The sequence below is a fragment of the Amblyomma mixtum genome, chromosome 1, assembly GCF_055824585.1.
Source record: "Amblyomma mixtum isolate Tamu chromosome 1, ASM5582458v1, whole genome shotgun sequence".
Classification (NCBI taxonomy): Eukaryota; Metazoa; Arthropoda; class Arachnida; order Ixodida; family Ixodidae; genus Amblyomma; species Amblyomma mixtum.
The window spans coordinates 186,150,888-186,170,241 of NC_143012.1; the positions used below are offsets into that span (position 1 = coordinate 186,150,888).

The following is a 19,354-nucleotide window of genomic DNA, read 5'->3' on the forward strand; positions in this document are numbered from 1 at the left end:
CTCCGGAATGTCGATCCTCCTTCACCCAAGCGCCTGACATTGAGCCCTGCAACTTCCTCCGCCATCGTCACGGCTCTCACCGTTGTGTTGACGGTCACACCTGTGCCCAATACTGTTACAGCTGCTGCTGTCGCAGCACAGCTGCTGTCAGTCCACGGAGCCGTTTCGCCCATTCCAGCGCTTGTGACGACGTACTCGGCGCGCCACATTCCCACCGACCCCAGCTCCAACGTCCCAACACCGACGACACTTGTGTCCGCGGGCAGCACCACAGTCGCTGACGGCCCGACCTTGGCCTTCCCTGCCCCGATGTCCTTTGTCAACTCGGCACCCAGCACCATTCGCCCGTTGCGAAGCAGCCAGGCTCGTCCACCTGAGACGGCGCACTCCACCCGACGGCTCTTCCCGGCCCCTGACATGAACTTACCGGACCTTGTAGCGACCCCGTGGGGACACTGTTCCTCTAGCTGCCTGCTTGCCTGCCGTGGCTACCCCTTCTCTGCCCCGTCGGCGCGTACATTTCGGCGTTCCGTCTAGGCGGGGGGGCGCTATAGCGCCCGGCGACGCTATAAAGCGCAGGCGCTGAGATCGGCGTTCCCGCGATAGAAGAAAATAAAGATGGGCAGCGCGTGCTCGGAGCGCACGCCCGGCACGGGCAGTTCGGAACTAGAAGCCTGCCACGCTGGTCGTCTCTCTCTCTGGTGCTCCGCTGCGACCCCGTAAATCTTCAACAACGGCATTCGCCGGCATGCGCAGCGGCTTAAGAGACGGCAGTAAATTCGGACGATTCGCGGCAGTAAGAGGGTATGGTGTCCATGATGGAGGAAGGCTCGCGGCAGTAAAGAAGAAAATACGTGGAAAAACCAGCTGTGACTTTCGTTTCAGAATTCTAAGCGTAGGTAACGGAATGTCGAACGCGGTCCCAGTCGGTGTGATACGCAGAAATGTAACTTGGCCATTAAGTCGCCAAGGGTGCGGTTAAAGCGCTCGGTCATGCCGTTCGTCTGCGGATGGTACGAAGACGTTGTGCGGTGAACGATATGACGCTCCCGAAGAAGAGCTCCCACGACGCAGGACAAGAAGACGCGACCTCGATCGCTGAGCAATTCCTGAGGCGCACCGTGACGAAGAATGATGAATGAAAAACTGAATTGTTTAAAATGTCTTTCTTTCCGAAAACCATTAGAGAATGGAACAGACTACCGAGCGATGTTGTGAGTGTGACATCAAATGATGCGTTCTTTCGTTCTTTAATGATGTGATGTGATTGTGATGTGTTCTTTTGAAGTGAGATGTACATGGTGAAAGTTTTATGCTTGTAACTCTGCCTGCGAGCGGAGGTGTCATGTGTGTTTCTTTGTTGTACATTGCCCCCCCCCCCCCCCACTGTAATGCCACGGCGCTGTGGGTTCCTTACTAAATAAATAAATAAATAAATGAAGTATGAAACCGGCTACGTCAGAGGGCATCGCAGCTGATAAAGAGGAATTTTCCGCATAATGCGTGAGATGATCAATGCAAACGAAGATCCAGCGGTGCCCTGCAGAAGTGTTGGGAAGTGGGTCATAAAGGCCAATTCCAGCTGGGTCGAATGGCCGGGCTGGACACGGTAATTGCTGATTAGCAGGTGAGTGCAGTGGTGGGCTCTTGCGACGCTCACATTCAAGGGAAGAGGGTACATATTGGGAGACAAAACGGTACATGTCGCTCTAATAATACCTAAAATGCAGGCAGATATTTATGTTTTTTAATCGGAGTTATTATTTTCTGAGCGCTTGAAAATAATTGGTGAGGCTGTAATCTAATCATTCCAGGCTACAGCAAGAATACCGTCTGCTCTATTCGCAGTCATTGTTTAGTAAGATGTTGAAGCCTTATCAGGGGCTTGTTTTGAGCAGCTTTTGAATGGATGCCGTTAGCTGTTTTTCACGCCCGAATAATTGAAGCTACGTATCAAAAAGCAAGCAAGTTCGCGGGCAAATGTCACCAACTCAAATGTTCTCCGTAGAAAGGGCGTCTTTCTACGCGTCTTTCTTCTGACGCACACAGAGCAGCGATGAGCGAAAGACGCACGGGATGCGTATTGTTCAAATGGCACAGCTGAAAGAAACAAACAATGAAGTTTTTAGTAGGCATGCTGGTTATTTGTAAGTGAAGCAAATGAAATGTCATCCCGCCGCCGGCTTCGCAAAGAAGCACGGATGCCGGCTATAATAAATGCGGTTGTGCGAAGAAATGCTGTGAAAAGAAAGAAAACATGCTGAAAAATACGCCCCGCTGAGCGAACTGTCACAGCCGTAATCGTAGTTTACGACTTGGAATAAAATATCACCGACGCAAAAACCCCTGCAGTACGAAATTGATGGCACGCTCATGATGTGAATATTGTAAGAGAGACCGTCTGTCACTGTTTGCTTTCCAGCTGGCTTTCATTCCCACAGCTGCACTACTTGCTTATCGCTTTCGGGACGTGCTACGCTTCAGCTTCAGCTGTTCACCGGCACCGGCCATGAAAAACTGCTGTGTCGCCAACGGGCCAGCGTTAACTCTAGGCCACGTGCAGCTGCCTCATCAATGTAAAGCGACGTCCTCCGAATGAATGAGCGGCGCCGCACCAATTTTACTCAGAGGTATCATTGATTAACCACGCTGACCATTACTAATGAACAATGCACTTAATGTGCAGTTCCGGTAAGTGGTATGTTGAAAAATGGTTCACAGCCTTATAAAGTAATCCCACTGAGAATTGCATAAAGGAGACTTTGCTCCTGCTACGCTGAGAATCAGCGTTTGAGCGTTCTGTGCATGGTCAGCTCAGTGGCTCTTTCAGAAGAGGGACCACCCCTACCATGCATTGTAAAGGGTTTTTGTTTGGACGCTCAGCATCGCGCTCACTGAATAGGTGAGGCTGCTTCATTACAAACAGATTTTCTGCCCCGATGATGTTATCAGCCAGAAAACAGCTTATATACCGGGCATAAACGATAAACAAACCGAGCTTTTAAAAAGAACGAAGATTCGTAGACGACTGAAACACACTTAGTGGTGTTAGTCTGCAGTATTTCTTCAATCCTTGAAGGAATTGTTCACTAAAGACTTGCTGGGTGCAGAAATACTAGTTTAAAATATTGGTTTAAAAAAAATCTGGAAGTTGCAAAAGCTGCCACATAGCAGTACAGTTGGTTGGACGAGTTGGTGACGATTTCTAATGGCAAACAGCGCAGAGAATGAAGGAGCAGGAAAATCAGTTCACAGGACGGGCACTGATTGTCAATAAATACTTTGTTTTCAAAACCTTGCGTTTAAGTTGGAAAGGCAGAGAAAACACAAGCCATGATAATTTATCATACAGAACAACAACAAGAAAGTGATAAATATGCACGAGGATGAAAAAGCGCAGAGAAAACAGAGTTCGTTAGCTGGAAGGCATATAGAGGTTTTATTAATGCCGTTACGATGCCCCTTCGCTATATGCAATACTGCAATCTTTTCTTGAGGGGTCTCATCTTAGAGGACGGGTATACAGCACCTGTGCGCGATGAACCGATGCACAGCACTTTTCCTTGGATCCATGACGGTTCTCTGCGCTGTTTGCGACTTCGAAAATCTATCACTTCACAGCTGCTGGTGCATGTCTTTCGTGTAGTGTGCAAGCAAAGCACCGTCGGTAGCAGCGCTCTGAAAAAAAAAAGGATTTTGCTCGGTGCTATGCGTCGTGGGACGCAGAAGTAGGACCGCTGTCACATGGTAGCTTTTGTATTTTGCAGGCTTTCTTTAAGTTTGGTAAAAAAGGCACATAATTGGTAACGTCGGGAGTAAAAAAAAGATTACCACTAGACTAGACTACATTAGACTAGATATCAGCGTTCGGCGCTGCGGTTATGAACATGCCGATAACAAAATTGCCAGATGTATTCGCAAAGCATGGCGCCGCGCGAGCGGCTTGATGTGATTTTTGCCATTCTGACATCATTGCTTCCCAATAAAACAAAAATGCCTCAATGCGTGCAAGACAACTGAAAATACATGAAGTCAAAAACCAACCCTGGAGTCAACATTAAAGCAAGGTTTCGTACATGGAGAACACGAGCCCTTTGGCTGGCAAGATTTGTGTAAGCAAAATATAACTTGAAGAAGAGTGGCTTGTAGGGCCACTTGGTGCATGTTCAAAATATTACTCTGTCGCGCTTTCTAGTTAGACAAAACGGAAGATTTTTAATATTCAGTTTAGGTGATTCATCCAGCACCATTTCTCATATGTTGTCAATGTGAGCTTGCAAGTGGCGGCTGTCTTCTAAGTTCTCAATCGTGCAGAATAATTTCAGTTATCTGCAAAGAGCAAAACCCTGGAGTTCATGACGTATAACAGAAAATAATTAATAAACATTAAAACAACAGCGGGCTTATGTTGTAGCGATGGTGATACAAAACCCGTCGGACACACAGCCGAAAAATCGGGCCACATTACGGCGGCTACCAAGGTAGCTTTTGAGCCATTTGCATTAGACAAGGCAAAGTTCGTGTTTGTTAATCTTCATCAGAATTACCTCATGGGACGCCCTGTCGAAAGCTTTAGTCGTGTCAAAATAGATTGTGCTTACCTGAACACGATGAAACACGCGAGACCTACTCTATGCTTTAAAGTAGTTCAGACGGCGCGAGAACAACAAAGACAAAGGAGACACGAACACAACAGGACGGGCGCCAACTTGCAACTGAAGTTTATTGCACCAGACCCCTACATTTTATGCATGACCCCAGCCATATCTCGCAAGCCTATCACACATCAAAACGAAATTGTCATCAAAAGTCCTAACACCGGAAGTAGGCGCAACTATTACAGACAGATATGCATTCTGCACTATACACATGATAACATTTTCCTTATTTTATAAGTCTCAAGATTAGAAGAGCGCGCAACCCACATGAAAGCAATTCATTCTGAAAAAGAAATACAAACGCTTGAACAAGGCAACCAGAGCGCAAACTGAACAGTTTAACACAAATTGTGATAATGAAATAATGACCAACAACAAACGCGGAAAATTTTTGGTGGACATGAAAACGTAAACCTTCGGGGAAACCTCCCAGCGTCAATGAACTATTTCTAGCGTCAAAATCATTGAGAAAACCTCCCAGCGTCAAAAATAAAACGTAAAATCTAAAGACAGCCTTCGAGAAAAGCCACCTCAGCGTCACTAATTGAAATTGAAGGCCTACTCACGCATGCGCTTCCCGCTTTCTTAATAAAAAATGCCTCCACTACTTCCCGCTCAAATCTGTCTTTACCGCTCTTCAAAAAAACTGTTTTGCTCAAATCCGGACTACACCCTTTGCAAGTCTTGCAGTGGTCAGCAAGGAAACTTCCATGTTGTTGGCGCACATTCCGCATGTGTTCGCTGGCCCGTTCATTAAAACATCGACCGGTTTGCCCTATGTACACAAGACCACAGCTTAGAGGAATCTGATATACCACTTGTGATCTGCATTTCGTGAACTGTTTTTGATGTTTAATAGGGCAAACCGGTCGTTTCTTCTCAGGTTTTGACATAGTGCAAATCTTTGACAACTTTGATGGGGCCGAGAACACAACCTGCACCTGATGTTTGCTTGCGACTTTTTTAATGCCATGGGAAACCTTATGCATGTAGGGAATCGCAGGGACCGATTTTTTTCTTGCTTCTAGAAGTTTCTCATCCCGAGGCCGCTTCAATCTCTGAACTAACATTTCAGAAACAGCCAAAATCAAATGGGGCGGGTAACCGGCTTCATGTAACCTCTGAATTTGGGCAGCAAAGCTCGATGACATCCTGTGATGGCACGACTTTCTTAAAGCGTTCAGAAGGGAATTAACGATTATTGCTCTTTTTACGAGTTTTGAATGAGCACTATCAAACGGCAACAGCCCTTTCTTTGATCTGGGATTGCATGCCCAGCATAGGTGATCCTTCATGAAAACCAATCTAACGTCTAAAAACTGCAGTTCACGATTCACTGGTAACTCCCACGTGAACTTGAGGCCCTGGCTGTTATTGGTGAAGACTGATAACACACTTTCTGCCGCCGAAGCTAGATCGGACTCATGAACATTCTTCATGATAACCAAAAATGTGTAGTGTCCACGTGTAGTATCCATTATTAGATATGTGGACGATTTTTTGGTTATCATGAAGAATGTTCATGAGTCCGATCTAGCTTCGGCGGCAGAAAGTGTGTTATCAGTCTTCACCAATAACAGCCAGGGCCTCAAGTTCACGTGGGAGTTACCAGTGAATCGTGAACTGCAGTTTTTAGACGTTAGATTGGTTTTCATGAAGGATCACCTATGCTGGGCATACAATCCCAGATCAAAGAAAGGGCTGTTGCCGTTTGATAGTGCTCATTCAAAACTCGTAAAAAGAGCAATAATCGTTAATTCCCTTCTGAACGCTTTAAGAAAGTCGTGCCATCACAGGATGTCATCGAGCTTTGCTGCCCAAATTCAGAGGTTACATGAAGCCGGTTACCCGCCCCATTTGATTTTGGCTGTTTCTGAAATGTTAGTTCAGAGATTGAAGCGGCCTCGGGATGAGAAACTTCTAGAAGCAAGAAAAAAATCGGTCCCTGTGATTCCCTACATGCATAAGGTTTCCCATGGCATTAAAAAAGTCGCAAGCAAACATCAGGTGCAGGTTGTGTTCTCGGCCCCATCAAAGTTGTCAAAGATTTGCACTATGTCAAAACCTGAGAAGAAACGACCGGTTTGCCCTATTAAACATCAAAAACAGTTCACGAAATGCAGATCACAAGTGGTATATCAAATTCCTCTAAGCTGTGGTCTTGTGTACATAGGGCAAACCGGTCGATGTTTTAATGAACGGGCCAGCGAACACATGCGGAATGTGCGCCAACAACATGGAAGTTTCCTTGCTGACCACTGCAAGACTTGCAAAGGGTGTAGTCCGGATTTGAGCAAAACAGTTTTTTTGAAGAGCGGTAAAGACAGATTTGAGCGGGAAGTAGTGGAGGCATTTATTATTAAGAAAGCGGGAAGCGCATGCGTGAGTAGGCCTTCAATTTCAATTAGTGACGCTGAGGTGGCTTTTCTCGAAGGCTGTCTTTAGATTTTACGTTTTATCTTTGACGCTGGGAGGTTTTCTCAATGATTTTGACGCTAGAAATAGTTCATTGACGCTGGGAGGTTTCCCCGAAGGTTTACGTTTTCATGTCCACCAAAAATTTTCCGCGTTTGTTGTTGGTCATTATTTCGTTATCACAATTTGTGTTAAATTGTTGAATTTGCGCTCTGGTTGCCTTGTTCAAGCGTTTGTATTTCTTTTTCAGAATGAATTGCTTTCATGTGGGTTGCGCGCTCTTCTAATCTTGAGACTTATAAAATAAGGAAAATGTTATCATGTGTATAGTGCAGAATGCATATCTGTCTGTAATAGTTGCGCCTACTTCCGGTGTTCGGACTTTTGATGACAATTTCGTTTTGTTGTGTGATAGGCTTGCGAGATATGGCTGGGGTCATGCATAAAATGTAGGGGTCTGGTGCAATAAACTTCAGTGGCAAGTTGGCGCCCGTCCTGTTGTGTTCGTGTCTCCTTTGTCTTTGTTATTTTCGCGCCGTCCGAACTACTTTCAAGATATGAACCAACTAGCCCAAATCAAAGTACTTCTACTCTATGCACAAAAGTTGCATCAATTAGTTTCCACGGATCGTCCTTTCACAAAACCGTGTTACAGAGTTGTGATCTTTTCTTGGAAAAACGAGCTTATGCGTTCGTACATTACAATTTTAAAAAAAGTTTGGTAAAAGAAGATATGAGTGACACAGGTCGAAACCTACTCACATCACAAGCACACACAAGAAATACGCAAAAACGGGACCAAAAATGCCGCCGATTTCTTTGATTATGAAGTTGGGAATTTCATCGGCTCCTGTCGAACCCTTAGGCTTAAGCTTCTGTATTGCCGACAGAACGTCATGCTCAGCGACGCTTTCATACCCCAAGGAGTTAGCGCTGTTTTCAAAAATGATAACAGTAGTTATGCTATCAGGGCGCACAAAGCAAGAGCTGCAGTGATAACCGAAAGCGTGGCATGCATCTTGTGGTTGAAATTGATGCCGTCAGGCAACTTTAGCTGGGCATCATTTTCAGCAGCATCACCTTATCATATTTTTCTTCCGTACAAAAACCCCAGAACAGTTTGGTTCTTTCTTAATGTTCTTTTTGGGAAGTTTGAGGTTCAGATTCATCGCGTCAGATTTTTCACAATTTGTTTACATAATGGATATCTGTGGTAACAATACTTACCTTCTGATTTTAGGTACAGTTTGGGATACCGCTGTTTTTTCTTCAAGCATTTTCTGAAATCTTAAGAAAACCAGCAAGGAAATGTAGTCGTTTTCGGTTGGCAACGTGTTATTTACTTTTCATTATTTTCTGCGCAACTAGTGCCAGCTGCTCAACGCCTGAGTCAACTTTCTCGATCTCAAAAAAACAAGACCAGTCGTAGTCCTGAAGCTCTTTGTACAGCCCTAGGTAATCGCCGTCAGTGTAGCTAAATTTTTTCAGGTGTCATTGCAGCCACTGGACAAAAAACAAACAAACAAAATAGCCGCAGAAAAGGGGGAATAATAATTGTCTACAAGAAAAGCCAGATTCCGCACCGCTTTCACATCAAAAGGAGGTACATTAGATATATTAGATTTTACTGTTACTGGCGCAGTTTTTTTGATAATGTATTTATTACCTCAGGGCATAAAGGGAGTTGGGAAGCGCAGTTTTTCTATTATACTGACGTAACAATTCTAAAATTCATATAATCAATAAAACACTCCTCTTTTTCTCGAACGGCTCTGCGCTGGTGCCCATTCGATTTTAGGAAGATTGAAGTGCCCGTAAATCTGAACGTTTGAAAAATCATTTTTTCTCCTAATATGTAAAAAGTAATTAGTGGAAACGTTAGGATCCCAATTTGACGGCAAGCAATAACATCTGACTAGTTAGCGTGAATTGTCACGTTTTGGAACTTCCAACCGCACGCATTCGTCGTGCGTCTCCAGGTCTGGTCTTTTAAATTCACTTAACACAGAACGGCAAGCCATCAGCCTCTCACCGCAGCATTTAACCTGGTCTGAATACATTCTGTCGGCTCTGAAAACAGCATACTCATCTGAGAAATAAGAGGCACTTGCACGCGATAAGATTAGCCACGTTTCCGTCAGGCATAGAGTGTCCTACTCGCAATGGTATGCATTCGCGAAGAGCACTTTGCTTTTAGTTCGGAGCCCTCTCGTGTTTTGATAATACTGCTTAGCTTCCTGTGCCATTTAAGAGCATGGTTAGAGCCCCATTAGTACCATCAAAGAGCCGTGAGGACCATGGGTTTGCATAGAAATGGTGAAATAAGCAACCATCAGGCCGTACTTCAGATTTGCTCACAACTTCTAACAAATGCGAATTTGAAGAAATATGGAAGGAGTAATATGTATTGCATCCCGTTTTCAGTTTTGTACACCTAATAACCTTGTCACCTACTGCATCCGCCAAAAGTTCCTCTATGTCTGAGGCTCTTGCAGTCGGGTCCAGGGGAAAAATAAATATGTTTTCCTTCGCAGGAAATTTGGGCGCTACTTTAGGCATAGACTGGCTGGCTGTGGCAAATGTCGCTTGAGACCGCCATGGTCGGCTGACCGCTCTTGACGGGCGTGGTAGAAGGTTACGTTGGTACTGAGCAGGAGGCTTCAGTGAGGTGGCAGAATTTGTGGAAGCCAGGTTTGTCGCCACTACAGACGCGTTGCTGCGAGATTCCGAACATTCGGAGAGCGTGCACTAACTCTGGTTGCCGCTACGGACCGGAACAGATGCACTCAGGTGACTCACAGCCTCACGGAGGAGAAGATTCTCGGCGCGAAACTTTCATGCCTCATCGTCCAAAGCATCCATTCGACTAGATATTTTTTGCATCACCCGAACAATACTCGACGAAGCGCTGATGGAAGCTGTATCCTGAAGCTCGAGGGAAGAGTAAAGTACCTCGAGGGACGTTTCCGAGTCGCCGAATGCGCAGGTGAGCACTGTTTCCGAAGGATCGCTCCGCTTCAAGCAGTGAACGCATTTGTAGTTTCTGCTCTCAGATGCTATGACGATATTGTGTTCGTCGGCCTGTATGTTGATACATTTTCAATTGAAACGCTATCTGCAAGCCATGTACGGAAAAAATTGCTGCCTACCGCGAATGGGATCGAGCAGCACGCACATGCGCCTACCTCGGGGGCCATCTTCAGGTTTTAAGGGTCATAAATGACAATGTTAAAGATAAAAGCCTTTAGGTTGAAAGCCTTCAGGGCCTCTACGTCAAAGGGCTTTATGATAAAGGTCTTTACGTCAAAGATCTTTATGTTAAAGCCCTCTAGTTCAAAAGGCAATTTCGCATTAACAAGTCATAAAGACCTTAAGTGCCTACCGTAACTTCTTATTTATACTTTACCATGGGTGCGCTAAAATGCATTTGTATACGATTGAATACGTTCATTTTAATTGCATATTGGTTTAAGCATGTTGTGCTTTTAGGGCTGAAGGCTTATTATTCTTCAAAAATCTAGGGCAGGCTGAACGTACCAATTCTCTACTATATGCACTGGCTGCACTTATACGCTCGTATGGCTGAACACTACACCCTTCAGCGCCAGCTCTTTGCCGAACTGCGAGGGTGTGGAATGCTTACAGCTTCTTCTAGCCTGCCGGTGGTATTTGCAGGCCCCGACACATTGCTGCGGTATTTAAGTCGGTGGAATATGGCAACGCACAGCACCGATGACATCGTTTTCACTAGGGGCGTCAACAACTGAGGAGCACGCGATAGCAGAGCTACTCTTAACACGGTTAGAGAGCTCTTACAGTCTGCTACAGAGGCGGATGCACTTTAATGCTTTTTTATAAAAGACAGAAACATCAATCGCGGCTATAAATGAATTTATGGCTGACTGATTGCGTCTGCGCATGAGCAGCAAAATTACCACGGATTGAACAAATAAAAATTGGGAGAGGCTCAGCTTGGTTAAGCCCGCAAATTGCGAAAGCAACTTCATCCGTTTCTTCAGCCCGTATCCGCCGTGTCTACCGCCGCTCTGCGTCGACGGTTGTTGTTGTTGTTGCGACTGAGAGAAGAACGAAAAGCAAAGTGCATGGGTTTGCCAACTGGCTCCAGCCGAGCCACAACCGCTGCCACGTGCAGATAGAGGAAAGTTAAAAGATCAGAGGAAAGAGAAAAAGGAAAGAAAAGACGCGCGTCGCAGCAACAACCGCGTCCGCCGAAGAGGACGCTGGCTGAAAAAACAGATTGCAAATAGCTACGCCGATGACGCGAGCTGGAGCTCTGTTCATACAACTGGTATGAAGTCACTCCTACCGCAGCGCCTCTAGTGGGAGAAGCGAGAAGCTCACCGCCCGCCGTGTCTACCGCCGCTCCACACTGACGAGTCGAGCTTGGGCCCTGGTGTTTCGCAGCTAGTATGACGTCACGTCTAAGGTCACGCTAAAGGGCAAACGTGTCCACCGCCGCGCTACGCTGAAGGGCTCAAACTGTGAGCAGTATTGCTTTCGCAATAAAAACATGCTTAGACTTTTTCTTCAGCTTTGGGTCTACCACTAAAAGGTCTAAGTTATGGTCTTCGAAAAAAATGTGCTGCTTATGGTTGGTGCAACCTGGCTATGAATCGAACGGACTCTGGGTGTTTAAAGATTTCCTCGGCAGCAAAGTCAAGGAATGAACGCGTCAAGTAACTTTTGAATTGTCACAATACTGAGGAAACATTCTGTTTGGAGGCCATCAAGAACCGTCCAGCGGAGCGAACTGCGCGTTGGGAAAGAATTTTGTAGTTTACCTGGCTGTTGTGGCGGAGCAACTCGTATGGGTCAAAATATTGGCAGAGAAACTTTGCAGAGCGTCCTCGCAAGCGGATTGAGCTCCACAGCCAGACTTGTTGAGCGGGCTGGCACCACCGCATCACTCTGGCTGAGGTTATACCAGCGTCGGTTCCTTGCTGGTGTCGAATTCGCTGTAGAGTGAGTGTGCGGACTGCCTAGGCGTCGCTAATGAATTGGTCAGAGCCCGAAACAAAAGATTTACCACGATCTTGAAGGAGCATTGCGTCCAGCATGGTTGTGTCTTCGCGACCATGCAACAGATTCAATCGTTGCATGGTCGCGATTCAATCAACTCTACAAGAATGCACAACGTATTCACTCGTGGAAAAGCGTTACCACGCACTCGCTAATGATGTGGCGGTGTTCACTGTAGACTTGTCTGAGTATTGCGCCTGATGCGTTTGCAGATACACACTTACACTAATACAATAACTAAAAAGTAACCGTTTAGTCCAGGTCGAAATATGCAAACAAGTATTTGCTGCTTAATTTTTGTTGCGAAAGCAACAGTACGCGAGTCGCCAAGCCATTCTGCGGAGCTGACGAAAGGCCATACTGCGCATGCGGGAAGAGCAGGACGTCATACGGCGCACAGCTGGCGCGCCGCCGCCGTCGCTGCGCGGGTGACTCAGAGCTTCCGCCGCCGCGCTCCCCATTCGCGCATGCGCAGTAGTGACGCATAGCTAGCGTGCCGGAACCGCCGCCTCTGCCGCGCGCTCTCCATCGCCTCTCTCTCTCTCACCTCGTTGCTTTCGCAATCCTCCAGGTTTAACCAGATGTAAACCACTGCCAATTTTTCCTTTGTGACTTTCTGGTTTCATCACTTATTGTGTGCCTTAAACGCAGCTGATTACAGATATACCTAGCCTTGCTCGTTTGTGTGACGCATTGGGGAAATCATGAGCGCAGGTACATGCGCTTTCCTTTAAGCATTGTAATGTTTCTCGTTGCAGCGGGAGATCGCGGTTTCTTCAACATGATCTTTTTTTTTTCGACATTCATTGTGAGTGCAAAAAATAAAAGAATGGACACAGAGTCTGCCTAAAAGACAGCTGCGAGCATCTCACCGTGTCGTCACAGGCAGTGTCGTCAGTGCTCGCAAAGATCCCAAGATATAAACATAGCAGTGATCGGTCTTCTCGACATTCGCAAAAAGAGCTAGCCTGCTGCACGAACCATTGCTCTCGCAATTTGCATTGACCCAACCGTCGCTTGCTCAAGCAAATTCATGTGAGTACTTTCTGAACTAAGCGGCTCATTGACAGTTATCAGGGGCGGCATCTGGTTTCTCGGAAAAGAAAAAAAACTGTTTACGTTTCTGAGTGAATACCACTGTATACTTTATATCATAAATGATTTACGAATACTACAATAGGTTGTGTAACTTGATCTCTTTGGCCACAGCACATTAAGACATTTTATGCAGTACTGAGGCGAGCTGTCGCATTCTATGAAAATTTTTCGTCGCAGAAATTCTTAGGCGAGGACAAAGTACTGGTATGATGAAAACCAGGGTTTGACGGAAACCCCTGGTCGGGTATGTTCATGGCGGGAATTCTTCAAGCGCTTGCCATTCGTTATAAAAAATGACGTTTTTTATTCGTCATTTTTATAGCGTTATTTGGTAATGAATGATGGTGCTCGAAGAATGTCTGCCATGAACATAACCGACCAGACGGGTTTCCCTCAAACCCTGCATTTCGTGGCATTTCGTGAGGCGTATGGCCAACGTGTTATCACCGAGATTCGCCGCTTCATTTCACTAAGAACCAGTGGGTTATCTTCAGCCCAACCTTCAAGGCACGGGATGTGATTCCTCGTTCCTTACGCCTGAACAGGCCCGAAGCATACCGGCTTGGATTTCACGTAGTTTCGAAAGCCGAACACCTTCTTCTACAAGCCAGGATCATGAACAGCAGAGAAAAGATGCGCTCACTTTAAAACGAAGCCTTCTTCGCACGCCGCCGGCTTGAGTACAAGTGCCCCGACGATATCACTAACATCCAGCTGCGCGCCAATTTTCACTCTGGTCTACGCTCACGTCGAGACGTCGAGACGCTAACTTCATGAACCTCGCTAGAATGACGTGGATTTCATAGAAAGCCCTGCTATGGTGGCTCAGTGGTTAAGGAGCTCGGCTGCTTGCCGAAAAGATGCGGGTTCGATGCCGGCCGGGGCGGTTAAATATCGATGGAGGTTAAATTATACAGGGCCGCGTACAGTGCGATGTCAGTGCACGTTTAAGATCCCCAGTTGGACCAAATATCCGGAGCCCTTCACTACGGCGTCCCCATAGTCTGAGTCGCTTTGGGACGTTAAACACCCCATAAACCATACAAAATCCTGCGAAAACCTACAAGGCAAAACCTGCACACTGCAAGGCAGTGTGTGTGTGCCTTCATCTTGTCCTGCGTTTTTGTTTTCACTGGCTTTTGATAGACGTAGTTAAAGAGGGATCAATGGAAGAGTCGTTTCTCGTACTTGTAACCATAAACTCACTGGCGAAGATAATGACGCTGAGTCTACGAATGAACGCCTGCTTTATACCTTCACTCTGCCATCGCTATTTGTACTCGCGTGTTTGCTTTTATACGACTATAATTTTAATAAAGCGCTGTGTCTTACCTTGGTGTTGAGACATGCTAAACGAAGAACGGAGCGGCTATTGCACTCAATGAAAGCCACCAAGCGCATCAAAGCTACGCATCACGAACTCTTCGTGTTTGTATAGAAGTGTATGACCTGTTCGCAACAAAAACTTCAACTTCAAAGAATGCTTGAAGCACAAGCACCACGTGTTCATGTTATCTCAGGACTCCCAAAGGAAGCGTTCGTCCGGCTCAACGGACTCTTCCGACTCCCGGAGGGCAGAATGTCATCGCGTCTGAAAGCCACCGTGCAAACCCGAAGAGGCCTTCAGATTTCGGTGAGCTTAATATTTCGCTCTTAACTAAACAGCCAGATGATATCGCTAACTGCCATGGGCGAAGTAGTTTCCGATGGCCATAGAGCGCACGCTGCATGGAATTATACTTCAGTGTGTATTCGATCATGTGGTTGGGAAAGAATTTTTGTTGCATTATAGAAGCCTGGAGAGAAGTTGAACTAAGGTTGCAATTCTGAAGACTAAAATGCGCGGTGTCACGAAGCGTCCTTAGGAGCCGAAGTACAGTCTTTCAAGCAACGGGGCCCGAAGTGTTATAATGGTGTGAATTCCGCATAAGCTGTTTATTAAAGGCGTAGCTCTCCATACAAAGTGCCCCGAAGGCTCCGTTCTTGTCCAAGTACGCACACATCCTGTGCGCAGGAAGGACTCTCGGCACAGTGGACGAGGGGGGAGGGGGGGGGGGCGAGTAGAAGCAATGCGAAGGTTAGCGGGGGAGGGGAAGCGTCAAGGGGCAGGGGAGGGGACAGGGAATGAGAAGAAGCAGAACAGCGTCTAGTGGGAAGACCATGTGGCGCACTTCGCGATGTTCCAAGTGCACGCGGCCCATACCCACTGGACATGAAGGCCTGTGTATAACTGCGGAATGTCAGCCTTGTGATATTGACTTGAAAGTAGGTTTCACTACTCCCGAACGATTGCTTAGAGCTACAGATGAACAAAAACCACAATGTGCTGCATTTTGTTTGTTATTATTTATTCGTAAAGGGGCTTTTTCGGCATTTCTTTGAAAGGATATTTTAGAAGAGGTACGCGAATAAACATGCCTGCCAAGAGGTAGGACGCCGACGTGCACGGCAAAGCTCTTTTTTATACCTTTTCGCTTTTTAAACAAAATATACTATTCACTTAGCGTTCACTTATTATTCACTCAGCATTCACTATACTATTTACTTACCATTCAAGTTAGCACAGTAGAAACAATCTCCGCTCTTGGTTACATTCAGTAACCAGGACTCCGTTTCGGTTCGGGTTATTGGGGTTGAACGTCCCAAAGCAACTGAGGCTATGAGAGACGCCGTAGTGAAGGGCTTCGGAAATTTCGACCACCTGGGGTGCTTTAACGTGCACTGACATCGAACAGTACGCGGGCCTAAATAATTCCGCCTCCATCGAAATTCAGCCGCCGCGGCCGGGATCGAACCCGCGTCTTTCGGGCCAGCAGCCGAGCGCCGTAACCACTGAGCCACCGCGGCGGGGCACTAACCAGGACTCGTGCACGCAAAACCAGTTTTGCAGTCTTTGACGAGGAAATAGGGCTAAAGGCAATTCGATTCGGTCACTTACTCTGAGGTATCTTTAGCCCAAAAAGAAACTTCATAATAGCCAAAGATCCATGGCAAACTCATTCGTCGATCGCGGCAATGACACTGTCGGCGGCGGAAGTTTGACGGCAAAGAAACCTAGAAGTAGAGAGCGTACGTCGAGCACTGAACATAACCTGCTATGGCGTTCCTTGGGTTTCGATTGCACCACGGCGCGTGGCTTGATCTCTCGTTAATCTCGCCGCAATGACGTCACACCGATGAAAGCGAGGTCTAGCCGAGGTCTTTCTTATGGTGCATTCCGATCGGCGCCGCGGAACAAGTAGTCTTGCTTAGTGAGATATTGTGCATGCAATTGAACGGTATAGAGCAGCTAATCTTTCCGGGCTCAAAGTTTTTTTGAGGAGCTATCGCACTCGTGAGAGTGATGTTTGTTGTTCATTGCGTTAACTGCGGAATTAAAGCGTTCTTCCAATCAAAGACACCAACATTCCGTAACAAATTTGTTTCTCTTGCTTCTCGTTGCAGCATCCACCTGCTCTTCTGCCACTACCAAATTCAACTCACCCATCAGATTACCACTCAAGTGGGCGCTCCTAGTGATGGCAATGACAGCAATTTATATATGCTTCTACACTCTAACGCCACACAGACGGCCGCCAAGCGAAAAGCTTCAGGACATTGAGGTTTCCGCTTATGGCTTCACGAATGTCAGTTTACTGACAAACATCACTGCTACGCACCATCTGCCGCGAATAATGGTGTGGACAAAGTTCTTTGGCTCTTGGTATGGAAGGCTAAATAATTCAAGAGTTGGTGAAGAGAAGATGGAAACCTGCAGAGCTGCGTGCGTCGTCACCAACGACCTGAGTCTGCTGGCCTCTAGCGACGCCGTCGTATTCCATTTACGGGACATGGACATTAGGAATTTGCCTGTGACGCGTTTTAACTCCCAAAAGTGGGTCTTCTACATGATGGAGTCCCCACCACACACCTGGTTTCACTACTTCAGTGCCACGAAGAACCTATTCAACTGGACCATGACCTACAGGTCAGACTCCGATGTGTACAACCCCTATGGGAGGGTGATTACACGGAGTTCCCCTGTAACCTCGAAGAAAAACGTGAGCACCATCTGGAAATCCAAACAAAAAATCGCTGTTTGGATGGTAAGTAACTGCTGGACTGATGGCAGACGGGAAGCATTCGTCAGGGAATTGAGCCGCCACATACAGGTTGATGTGTACGGCCGCTGCGGCCGTTACGACTGCTCCAGATCGCGTGGTCGTGAATGTTACGAGGAATTCGAGCGTGCTTACTTTTACATGCTTTCCTTTGAAAATTCTATTTGCGCTGAATACGTGACAGAAAAATTTTTTACTGTACTAAAATATTACATTGTACCGGTTGTGTTTGGTGGTGCAAATTACACTGCAATCGCGCCCCCCAACTCATACATCGATGCGCTCGCATTCCAGTCACCTAAGGCGCTTGCCGACTACCTGATAGCTTTGTCAAAGGACTATACTCGTTACAGTTCCTATTTCAAATGGAAAGATGTTAAGGATGTGGAATTGTGGGACGGTGGCATGTGTGAGCTTTGTAAAAAGTTGCACAATGCCACCTTAATGGAGCGTAGTTCGTCATACGGCGACATAGGAGCTTGGTGGCTAAACGGAGGCCGTTGCCGAAAGTGGGGTCTCTAAGAGCCGTTCTCGAAGGGCAAGAGTGCCGATGTGAATTAAATTGGTGGCACTGATCCTAGGCGCTTCATATTACGCAAACAACATCAATTTTGCTACGATACAGGAATCCGTGTTTCACAGGATACGAAACGAGTATGCCCGGTAACCAGAGGAAACATCTATTGCTACTCTTTAGATGACGCTGGGCCCGATATGTTCCGAATGAAATTTCTACGGAGGGGCAGGTCACGTATATAAATGCTTAGGGTTTGCAGTAAATTATTTTCGTCAACTTGAGAGTGGCATTGTTTATTTCAGAGAGCGCTTTGTTTAAAGCAGCAAAGAAGAACTTACAAATTTTCTTCAGGAACAACGGAGCCAGAATCAAAAGCAACGTTTGCGTAATGAATCTTTCAAGATATTATTTTTGTAACCTGGTGTGAACAGTGAATAAACATGTGCACACATAGTGTTGTACGGATATGACTACATTTTCAGGGTGTGTGGTTCCAAACGGAATAAGGTGCAGCTCAGTTTAAGATATCGGTGGCAATGTTTCCGGATTTTTACTCCCTCAGATAAATTTTACTCTGCCTCTTTATATAGCGGAACTTTTCATTGTTGTCACTATGTATACCGTAAAGCCTGTCATTTGTACACATATTTTCCGCAAAAGCACCAGTACAGGCGCTGAACTCTTGCCTCCTATTTGGTTACCACTTATTCGAAGCAGAGAGAACTTTAGCTCTCTTCCTTGCTGTACCTGTGTGATAGTTGTGGATAATATGAATGTTTATGCAAAATAGTGATACAGGTTTGCTTGGGAATGCAGCGAAACACTTCTACGGAAACATGCTGAGGAGTGCAAGACTTATTTCTCTTGCTGCGGTATTTCAGAACACAAATAGTATAATACACTACAACCGATTTACCTAGCAGTGTTGTTGTTTTGTCCGATTTTTCGCCTGATGAGCAGTGTTCACTTCCGGGACGAGTCAGGATATTTTTAAAGTTTCTTACTCGAGGCCGACTGTTTTCGCGTTTTCAATATTCTCTCATCAACGCGCGCTAATTTGGGAGTGCCGTTTTCTTCAAGAGGAAATGCGGTTACTTACAGCTTTATCATTCGATCGCTGATTGCAGGCGCAAGAAGGCATTAACATCGCGTATCTGCCTGTGTTAGGCCTTTATGGGCAGCGTATGACTTTATTTATTGACAAGTTCTATGAAATAGAACATATTACATGTGCTTACATTTGCTTCTTGTTATGTACAAATTTCGCGACTAAATATTTATCAGGCAGCAAACATTCGGGAGGAGTTCTCAATCGGTGGTTACAGCTCAGAGCAAGAAGAAGTGGGAGAAGGAAGATAATGAGATAAAAAACGACTCCAACTAGATATATTGGACGGCGGAGAGGAAAATCGCACGAAGCACTCAAGCCATGCGGTCGCTCACTTGTGGAGAAAATCTTTGTTCCTTGAGGCCATGTGCGTCTTCACTCACTCCTCTGAGGGGAGAGAAGAATTTCTTACAACTTG

The 19,354-nt window shown here is 46.1% G+C and overlaps 1 protein-coding gene across 1 annotated transcript; it reads left to right on the forward strand.

The window, feature by feature from the left end:
- Positions 1-16,729: 16,729 nt before the first annotated feature.
- Positions 16,730-17,833, forward strand: LOC149370217 (lewis-type alpha-(1,3)-fucosyltransferase-like). Its single transcript, XM_089577308.1, has one exon. It carries the CDS (start codon positions 16,730-16,732, stop codon positions 17,831-17,833), a length of 1,104 nt encoding a protein of 367 aa, XP_089433434.1.
- The last annotated feature ends 1,521 nt before the right edge of the window (positions 17,834-19,354 follow it).

Coding starts and splice junctions, on each gene's coding strand:
- LOC149370217 (XM_089577308.1), top strand. CDS start 16,730: ATGGCAATGACAGCAATTTATATATGCTTCTACACTCTAACGCCACAC.